Genomic DNA, 11,313 nt, shown 5'->3' on the forward strand with positions numbered 1-11,313 from the left:
ATTACTCGTCTTTTTCTTTGCTGAAACTCCCTTTTTTGGAACTTTTTTCTTCCTATTGTTTTCTTCTTCACTACCACTGTCATCTGTTTCAAATCCAGGGGAGGAGGCTTGTAAGGCTCATCCTCTGTTGTCTCATATCCATCATCAGTTGATGACGATGATGATGATGAATCCAACACAACAGTCTCCTCAGCCACATCTTCTTCAACTACATCAGGCATGTCCACATCGTGTTCAAAGTAGATGTATAGCTCATTAGTTTCCCTATACCTCAACTTACCCTCCCTCATCTGATTAATTTCTACATCTCCTTTAATTACATGGAGTCCAGCTTCCATATTCGGTTCTCCCATATCAAGCCAGAACATCTGCTTATACTCCTGGTAACCCAATTCTTTAAATAATTCAACCAAGTCAAAAAAATTTACGTAATCCAAGTCTAAGGGGGAAAATCTCTTCACTTTACCATCCAAGTAGCAGAGATCACCTTCAGAGTTTCTGACAAATCTTCTCCCATGGTGAAACACAGGAATGACCATATATTCAGACATCTACAATCAGTTTATTCAAGCTTTAATAAAATCTCCCTAACAATAAACATGTTTAAACAAGAATGACCACCACTATATTATTTAATTTTTTTCAAAATGCACATAGTTAAGGGTTATTTGAATTTTTCCATGACTAGGACCACAAAGGATTGCAGACAACAATGGTTCCTTGTCAGAAGCAGAATCAATTTGGGGGGACCACACAACGCACAAGGGACAAATGCTTCATATAAAATCACTAACCTGAACAGTCTGCAGCGTCCTGACACAATTCCGTCCAGCTTCGTCAACAGCACCACCAAACCGCCGTGAACTATGACGTCGTTAACACTGTAAGCAGCAAATTCAACGCTTCCCTCCACCAACACAGTGTCCACAATGGTCTCGAGAAGTGAAGAAGTTTTTGACCTAGGGTTTTCTTGTAAATGTCAAGGCTGGGGGAAAGGGTTTTATGGAAACCCACCTCTTCAAAAGCAACTGTAACGTTGCTTCCCACTGAAACGACGTCGTTTATATTGTGACTGGGTAGGACAAATTAGCCCCTATCCATCTCAATTTCTCCAACTCAGCACTGACTGAACACGTCATCCACCTCTTATGACAGGTCACGCACCGAACGAGCCAGCTCAGCATTTTCCGTCATGTCTCGCCGGAGTAAAACGCATGGGACCGTCTTGTGTGACGGAAATCGGGGACAGGGACCGAACTGGATCAATTTTATTTTGAGGGGTCGCGTTGTCATTCTTGGAAATGGACAGGGGCCGGGTTGGTACTTCACTCCAATAATGCATGAAAATTATGTTTAATTTGCTTGTGTTGAGGAATTGTTCTTATGAAATTGTTGTTGAATCGGTTTTAAATTTTTTGAAAATTTAGTCGTCAAGGGTTTATTTGATGCAAATCGAAAATTTTTGGGACAAAATTGAAATAAAATAAAATTTAGGAATATTTTTAAAATTTTTGTCAAACTTCAGAAACAAAAAATATACTTTACCCTTTTTATTAATATTTTCTTATACAACGATTGATGATGTAGAATATTAATTAATAACATATATGATACCTAATATGTCCAATTAAATACTGACCAAATATATAAATCAAAATCTATTAATTTAGTTTCTTTCCTCAAACATATAAACCCTAGTGTAAATATAAACTAACAATTAAATTGATAGATTTTTATAAATATATTTAGTTGGTGTCCGATTAGATATATTAGATGTCATGTAAGTTGTCAATTAACATTCTACATCATCAATCGTTGATGAAAATTGTTAATGTAATAACTAGAGGATAAATATGATTAATTTAATTTGTAATTTTTGAAGAACCGATTTAATTGATAAAATTTTTTAGAGACAAATTTAAAAAATTTCTATCTTTTAAAGACTAATTAATTGTTAACCCATTAACTTATTTAATATTTCAATTATGAAAAGTAAACAGAAAAACATACGATTAGGCCCTAAACCATTTGCTACATGCTAGAATCCAACTAAATTTTCTCTAAGATACTAGCAATCTTGGTTTTGTTTGGGAGCAAAAGAACAAATACATGGTTTTCAGCTTCTTCTGAGGAGGTAGCATTAGTCCATTAATGAGGGAGTGGAAGGTGCTCCTTCTCCAAATTGAAAGCTGAATTATTGATTGATATTTCTATCTAGAACAATATATTGAAGAGAAGGAATATGCACTTGGAATCATGCTTATTACAATGGACGGATCCAACACAAACAGCATAAAAACTTTGTGGTCCCCATCCTTCTTGCTGTCTTCCATGCTTATCTATGGACCACTTTAATTTGTAGTAGGATAAAGTACTAAATTGGTCTTCTATGTGTGAGTGTAATTCTGTTTTAGTCTTTAAGGTTTAAAGTGTTCTATTTGAATCCAAAAAAGTTTCATTTAGCATCAATTTAGTCCCACAGTGAGATTAAAGTTAAATAATTAATGGAATGTCCCACATAACAACAGTACAAGAACAAAATCGATAATTTGGAGAACAAGTACAAGCTCCAGAGACACAAAATTAACCATTGATGCATCAATACATTTATTTATCATTCTCTTTAATTTTATAGAAAATATTTTATTTATATTGTAAGAAAAATAATAAATAAATCTATTGATGTATCCATAGTTGATTTTGTGCCTCTGGAGTCTGTATTGTTCTCCAAATTATCGATTTTGTTCTTGTACTGTTGTTATGTAGAAAATTCCGTTAATTATTTAACTACTGTGAGACTAAATTGATGCTAAATGAAACTTTTTTGAATTTAAATAAAACACTTTAAATCTTAAGAATCAAAACAAAATTACGTCCAAACATAAAAGACTAATTTAGTAATTTAGCCTTTGTAGTATTAACATGATCACAAACAAGCTCCCAACTCACTGTGCTCCAAGTAAACGTTACATATGTTATAAAATGATTATTAAAGAGATTCTAAGTAATTTGAATAAAAATTCATTATTTTATTAAAGAGATTCTTATCTTATTACTTCTACTTAGGAATGAGTAGTATTTTTCAAATATTTTAAAAGTAACCAAACATTATATTCCAAATCTCTCTCAACTCTGATTATAGTGTTCATTTTGATAGCAGGACATATGTTCTATAAACATACATCAGACATTAAATATAAATATATATGCTGATGTGATGAGAGTATGTATATTGAATGAAGGACTAAAATCTTTTTTTCTATAAAAGCAAAAATATATAAGGATAATTTTTTTCTTTTGGCATGAATTTTTTTTTATTAACTAAGTTTAATTAAATTAGTCTAATATCAATAAAATTTTTCTCATCATTCTCACTCACTTACTCACCCAAATTTTATTGTTCAATTTAATTAAACTTAGTTCACAAAAAATCTTACACGTGTAGTATATCTCTTTTTATCTAGTACATCTATCTAATTATAAACTTTTATATTACAAGAACTTGATTAAATAATTAGTTAAACTATGTGAACTAACAAAATAATCAAACTAAAAAATAATTTACAATTATTCATCTCTTTTTATTTCGAACATAATTAAATATCACTGTTTAATATATGTTCTAAAACAAGTATTCAACTATTCATTATCGATTATTCAATTACAAAAGCTAGTTTTATAATATTATGGCATAATTTTTAAAAAAAAATAGTTAATATAATTTATTATCTCAACTAACTATTGAAAAGAAGAAAAAAACTATTAATTTCTTTTATGTTTAAAAAACTAATTTTTTTTTATTGAGTTTCTATATCATATCAGATTTTATAATTAAGTCCATGTCGTGACAAAAATGTTAGAATTGACAAAATATCATGTTAAACAAAACAAATATGCCTAACACTTGATTAAATATTCAGTATAGTTTAATAGAATATTTCGTTAATTCTAACGTTTTTATTACGGTAGGAACTTAGTTATAAAATTTGATATAGTATAAAAATCCAATTGAAAAAAAAAAAGAATATAAATCTAATTAAAAATTTGGTAAAATTATAGAAACCGCCAAAATAATTAAACCTTAATTTAACGAGCATTTTTTAGTACACCGTTAGTATCCATATAACATTTTTACAAATTTACTTATTGTCATGGATAAACTATTAAAAATGTATTCGAATAATTTTGTCGCTGACAAAAATTGCACTCAAATTTTGTTATCGACAAAAATATCCTTAAATAATTTTAAAATGCAACAAAAATATTCAATATTAAATATGTATTTCTCAAAAAATACTTAGAACTTGAATTTTGATGCGATTTTTTGCAAGTATTATTAGAAAGTTGAGATATTTTTATTCTTAAATTTTGGTTATTTTTCACTAACTATATATTTTTTGTGATTTTTTAAAAGTACTATTAGTTGTTGAAAAAAAATCACAAAAAATATATACTTACAAAATTTAAAAAATAAAAATATATCATTTTCTAATTATACTTGCAAAAAATCGCATTAAAATTTAATTTCTAAAGCATTTTTTGAGAATATATATTTAATATTGAGCATTTTTAATTTATTTAAGAATATTTTTGTCAATAATAAAAATGTATTTTTATCAACAATAAAATTATTAGAATATATTTTTTGTGGTTTACCCTATTATGAGTATTATCACTCGCTTGTCCAATAGAATAATAACAGAAGAAAGGATAATTAAGCAGAATCCTAAACCATGAGAGTTACTCATCAACTGTTCCCCCCACCCCCACAATACCTAATTCAGATATGAGAAGTTATAATCTTTAAAAATGTCCTACGAAATTAGTTGTGATATTACAAGTTTGCAGGTGAAGGGAAATGAGAGTCTTCAATGGCACTTGTGCAGGACCACAATTACAATTAGGGGCATTATCTCAGCACACAGAATTGGCCTAATAATATAATGCAAATCACTCTCATACAAACAATACTCATTTAACTTTAACTGTTCAGGCTACGTGGTTCAATGTGAACCATCAAATCTTAACCATGAGAAGAAAGAAACAATTACATTCCTGAACTCAAGTGCTTGCACTGTTATTCACTTATTCCACCAATGGCTGAGCTTCAAAGCTACAAAGTAGGACCATCCTTCCCATGTCAGAGTTGATCTCGAGAATACCTATTTTAATTTTAATTATTTACAAATTACAATAGACCATTAAATAGTGAAGAAGATGAAAAGAGTTCTTTCTTTTTCTTCTTCTTCTTTCACTTACCTATGGCCATTGCCCCATTAGTACTACCTTAACGTTTATTAAATAAATTTAATGATTGTTTTTCCCCAAGTGATATCCTTTCTTGGGCCCTTTTCATTTATAAGTGTATGTGTCTCTCTCTCCACCTTATCTAGAGCAAGCTGTGAAGGGCTAGTTTGCATATTCGCCCCCACTTTCACATTATTCAACCAAAAAAGTCTCATTTTTCTGGTGAGAGGGCCTAGCTTAGGTAGTGCTTCCTTCTCTTTAATTAGCTCCATGCATGGTTGAAGGAACCAACAAAGCCTCCACTCTTATTCTTCTTCTGCTTCTTTAATTGGTACTAATTAATGGCAAACTCTTAACTAATGAACTTTTCTTCATGCCTTTTTATTATTCCCCATCATCACTTGTTTTGATGCTTTGCTTTGCAATGTTTTCACATTTTGTAGGAGCTGTGAAAATGGGAGAAAGAGGGAGCTTTATGCTCTGATTAGAGTTCTAAAAAAGAAGAAGAAAAATACATATTGTTTGAGAGTTTTGTTATAATGCCACCAGTTCCACTTGCTCCCTACCCAACACCCTCGGTTCCATATACTACGCCTCCATCAAATGGTATCTTCCTCACTCTTTCTCTCTGTTTGGGAAATTCCAATATAATATTCTAATTTTTTGTGGATTTGATTTAATAAGTGGTTACATGTTGATATTATTATGAATAAATAGATAATGTGAAAACGTGAATGGTGTAAGTAGGTGGACAGAGTCAACTTGTGTGTTCCGGTTGCAGAAACCTACTGATGTATCCAGTTGGAGCCACGTCAGTATGTTGTGCAGTTTGCAATGCAGTCACAGCAGTGCCACCACCCGGTATGATCCAATTCAAAAATTTCTCTGTTTTTTGTTTGTTTCTGAAAAGAACCAAGCATTTATGAATGTATGCAGGCACAGAAATGGCCCAGTTAATTTGTGGAGGATGTCACACTTTACTGATGTACATCCGCGGAGCGACAAGTGTACAATGCTCTTGTTGCCACACCGTCAATCTAGCACTGGAAGGTACGATGATGTTATTATGTCTATCTATCTAAATCTTTTCTTAATGTAAGGTTGTGATTGTTGTAACAGCAAATCAAGTGGCGCATGTTAATTGTGGCAACTGTAGGATGTTGCTGATGTACCAATATGGAGCAAGATCCGTGAAATGTGCGGTCTGCAGTTTTGTAACCTCTGTTGGGGTCAGTACTACACTGCTTTTCTCTTCACTTTCAACTTCATAATCAACTTTGCTTCCCCACAAATCACACCTAATAATGGGAGTGGATCCTCTCCCGTGAAGAAAAAACTGGATAGTGTCAATTGTGATCTTTCACCCTTCATTGTTCTTTCTCTCATATTTAATTTTGGCCCCACTTATAAAGTTAACGGTGAGAGATCACACTGCATTTCTTCAAGTGTTAAAAAAACTGGAGAGGATCTATTTCCCCTAATAATCACTTCAACAAAATCATATTTTTCTATTAGTAATAGAGTAAATGGTTAAATTACTCAAGATCACTTATTTTTTAAATTGGTTTTTAAAAAATTTTTTCGTCACTTTTATTATTAATAGTGTCAAAGTTTGTTGGCGTGGTATATTAAGTAACATCAGGAATACATACTTAATAGTCTTAATTGACTATTAATATGATTAATTTAAGAAATTAGATTAAATCAATCCCAAATTGAGGAATTTCAATATCTCAAATTCTTCTCTCAATTAGGTTTTGATTTGATCTAATTTCATAAATTTATTATGTTAATAGTCAATTGAAATTCTTAGAAATGTGTTGTGGTGACATTTAACGTGCCATATTAATAAATTTTGACATTATTAGCAAAATTAAAAAAATCTTTTAAAGACTAAGTTAAAAACCAAATGATTTTTCATGGATTAATTTGATCATTTACTCATTACTAGTAGTAAGCTAATATGAATTGAAAATTAGTATTCTAAGAAATAAAATTTACCATCCAAAGTTAATAGTTGAGAGCAGTTTGATGATAATTTAGTTAAACTTGTTAAATTATTTGTTATAATGTATATATTGGTGTTATGGTTTAGTATGATGTAATTGAGAATGATGCATTGCAGGACTCATCAACAAGCACCACAGAGCAGAAATTCAGCACTTGATAACAAAGTACAAGCTCTAAAAGCCTTGGTTTTGCTATTGACATATATATATAAAGTATAAACACCATATTACATATGATATATTATAATATAAGATAATATATCACCCTTGAGAGAATAACAAGAGCATAAAAGACGAGTACGATGGAGGAGATTCTCTTCACATGTATAGAGCTATTTTTCCCTCGAGTGATTTGATTAAATAGTTTTGGTATTATTATTGGGGTGTAAGGATAAACTATTTATCATTATATGTCTTTCCTGCTTCTGGGTGCTTTTGAAGAAATTTAATTTTTTGTTGTATATTTTTTTTCCCCTGCCCCTTCAAACAACAAAGGGTCCAAGTACGGCCACCGAATCTTGGTTTTCATTACATAAAACGCCACAGCCCACATGGGTCCATAAATTCGACAGGATAACATCTGAGTGTGAAATCCAACATGCATACATATTCCTGTTCAAAATCCATAGTACTTACAATAATTTATGATCCAACTTAGTGACTTACAAGAGAAAATCACTAGATTTTGACATCATAAATACTAGAAATCTGTCTAGTAATATATTTTTTTATGAATTAAATATATAATAGTAACAAATTAGAAATTATTTTAGTAATATTTTTTATGAATTAAATATATAATAGTAACATTCTAATTATAAAATAAGTTCTTTTATCATTTTGATATTAAAAAATAACATATATTTCAATTTTTATTTATTCAAATATTAGAATGATAATTAGAAGTATGAATTAAAATTCATAATCATTATTCTATATAATAAAGAGTATTTTAGAAAAAGAAATTTATGCATCAAACTCCTCCCATATCATTTTTATATAAGAGATATAAAATAAAATATATATCACAACGGTGATTCTCGTTTAAAATTTATTATTAAGACTAAAAAGTTCCACCTTGAGCTTGGTAAAATGAGAAAAATAACAGTTTAATCATCTATGAATCAAGATAGTAAAACTTACACATGATCAAAGTTTAAAATTTAATAGTGATTAAACCATCACTTTTTTACTTTCTAATTTTTTCATGAGAGGATCATTTTTCATGTAAGTGTTAGATTAAAAGCTTATATGCCATGGCTCATATCTAAGAAAAATTCATCTCAATTCAAAATTGTTTGGTATCTTTTTTAATATATACTATAAAATCGACCTAATATATTTATTCAAAATATACATAAATAAAGTGTTCTTGAATTACATTTTTATTGATGTCCGATTTGGTGAAATCTAGTAGAGATGATATTCATTGTATGTTATTTATGATTCAATAACTAGATAGATAAAATATTTATCATCTAAAATGCTATAAGCGACATAATTTTACATAAATTGACATAGGTTTCATTTGATCCTAACTCTAATTGTGTATATATATATTCACAGTTCGAAATAGATATATATCCAAATTTAACCCCCAAAGATAAAAGCCTAATAATATCTTATGTTTTGTTGCTAAAAGCAAACATGAAAAGATCCAAAATAACTCCAATGCATTAATTAATTTCACCTGTCCCAACTCCTGTAGTTGTCACTCCCAACTTCCAAGTTGATTATAGCCAATGGACCAATTCTGTGGAACAATGTGAGAGAAGATTGTGCCCCACAATCTAAGTTCCATGGTTACTAACAACTGATTTTGACTTGCATGACTGGTGCCACCAGTATTCTAGGAAGGCAAATTGATTAATCGATAGTCGCATTCCCATTCAAATTTTGAGGCTATTATTATCAAAATATGAATGTGACCATAGCGCAACTTTTCAATTAAATTTTTCTTGAGACAGAAAACTGTGGCGAAGAGAGCAAATTTAACAGAGTATTTACTTATTTTGATCTTTAAAGAATTTTGGACTAGACACTTTAGTTTTTAACTAAAATTAATTATTTGATTGGTCTCTAACAATTAATTTCGTCGGTCACTTAGGTCTTTTGCTTTGTCAACTCTAACGATGACAAAATAGTCCCTAGCAATTCTAACAGGGAACAAAATAGTCCCTGACCCCCTCTAGTTGGAAACGACACTGTTTTTTTCCCAAATTTCCATCATATCTCGCATAACTCTAACAGTTTAACATGACAACTTCAAGCTACACAATACATACTCTGCAACTTCAATATTTACAAGAAGAAAAATCCTCAATTTGTTCTTAACCAATTCATACTCAGAAAACTAATGACTATGTCTTTCAAGTACTTGTCGTCTTTGATGAATTCCATGAATTTAAACAGCAAATCCGATTTGTTAAAACCCGTCGTCGTTGTCACCATCTCCCTCCTCCTCCTCTGCCCTATTATCTACATGGCCACATTGTCTACCACTTCAATCGGTTTTTTCAACTTTTTCTCCAAACCAATATTTAGTAATCGCTTCAGTTTTGATATAAGCGGCAATGGCGACATTGCTCGCTGTACTCTTAGCTTGGATGCAAGGTCGAAGCTGTCTGCCAGCTTGGACTCGAAGAAATGAAGTACTTTGGGTCCATTCCAAATGAAAATTTGCATATGATGTCGAAGGAGAATCTTCTCATGATATCCTAATTTCCAATAATCTATATTGCTTGTTGGAGAATGGAAAAAGGCGTGTCTTTGGGATACTTGTGGAACTTGGTCTTGAGGATGTAGTGAATGTTATCGGGGTTGGAGGTGATGCTGTTATCAAGACGTGGAGGTGAATGCTTTTGGTGGGTGAAGTGCGGAGGAGATAGATGAACGAGTCACAGAGATTTAGGAAATGTGTGGTCCATGACATGTTGAGATAGATGTAACACGCGTGGCAGTTACACTATGGCTTGATTTTGGAGCTGAAGAGGAGGAAGGAAATATGGATAAGAAGACTGTGAAGGTGAAGAAGGAGAGTATAAATGTTGGAGTTATACGAGATATGATGAAAATTGGAGAAGAACGATATCGTTTCCGAACAGAGGGGTCAGGGATCATTTTGTCCCCTGTTAGAATTGTTAGGGACTATTTTGTCCTCCATTAGAGTTGATGGAGCAAAAGACCTAAATGACTGACGGAGTTAATTATTAGGGACCAATCAAGTAATTAATTTTAGTTAGGAACAAAAATTTCTGGTCCGAAAATTTTTAGAAACCAAAATAGATAAATACTCAATTTAGCATGTTGGAGACATGTTGAATAGACAATAGGCCAATGTATCTTTAAACCGAACAACAATCACAACAATATATGCAGCCTTTTGGTTATATAGATAGATCAAAAGCTCTTTTCAGAGTCTTCTGTGCCGATCTTCCCGTGTTCTGTCTTCAACTTGAACCATTAGGAGGTAGCAAAATCTATCTAACCCCACTATATATTTGGATTTAATCATTACAAGAATGTCAGGATCAATTGAAAATTACTATTTTGTGTTCATCAGGCGTGCGTCATTTTAACTTATAACTTTGCATAATTGCCTGTGAAAAATAAATATCGAATATCGAATATCAAAAGTAGTGGTCATGGGTGCAAAGTTGAGGAAGAAACCATGTTACTAACTAGGTCCTGAAAATCTCAAAATCCTATTCCTTAATCTGGTTAATTTGCTGTTACTGGCTCCAATTAAATGGGAGTAAAAAAATAGTTCCCAGTGGACCAAAGTGTCGCCATACCCACCAAAACTTCTTCAACACAAGAGATAAATTACATTCACCTTATCAATGTATGGTCCAAATTTTGGACCACCAAGTATCAATTTATAGCTGTATAAAATTGACACCCACAACCACAAGCAACACTAAATAAAGTGTCAAGAATTAATAATTGCATTTGCATTATGCAAAAGTGTGCTCTGGCAAACTCACAATAGCAAAACAACGACTAAGAAGTATGCCAAAAGATATGGTTCAATAATTGAACAAAAAATTTCACTGTT

General features: G+C 31.3%; 1 protein-coding gene across 1 annotated transcript; it reads left to right on the plus strand.

The window, feature by feature from the left end:
- Positions 5,236–7,467, plus strand: LOC107642649 (protein LOL1). Its single transcript, XM_016346061.2, has 6 exons — positions 5,236–5,587; positions 5,690–5,853; positions 5,995–6,108; positions 6,184–6,297; positions 6,367–6,476; positions 7,373–7,467. The coding sequence occupies exons 2-6, from the start codon at positions 5,787–5,789 to the stop codon at positions 7,412–7,414; spliced, it is 447 nt and encodes a 148-aa protein (XP_016201547.1). The 5' UTR covers positions 5,236–5,587; positions 5,690–5,786; the 3' UTR covers positions 7,415–7,467.

The sequence above is a fragment of the Arachis ipaensis genome, chromosome B05, assembly GCF_000816755.2.
Source record: "Arachis ipaensis cultivar K30076 chromosome B05, Araip1.1, whole genome shotgun sequence".
Classification (NCBI taxonomy): Eukaryota; Viridiplantae; Streptophyta; class Magnoliopsida; order Fabales; family Fabaceae; genus Arachis; species Arachis ipaensis.

Bases quoted from the DNA above. Each gene is read 5' to 3' on its own strand.
- LOC107642649 (XM_016346061.2), top strand. From the start codon at position 5,787: ATGCCACCAGTTCCACTTGCTCCCTACCCAACACCCTCGGTTCCATAT. The intron at 6,298-6,366 runs GTACGATGATGT...TTGTTGTAACAG, and splicing joins CGTCAATCTAGCACTGGAAG to CAAATCAAGTGGCGCATGTT. The intron at 6,477-7,372 runs GTCAGTACTACA...GATGCATTGCAG, and splicing joins GTTTTGTAACCTCTGTTGGG to GACTCATCAACAAGCACCAC.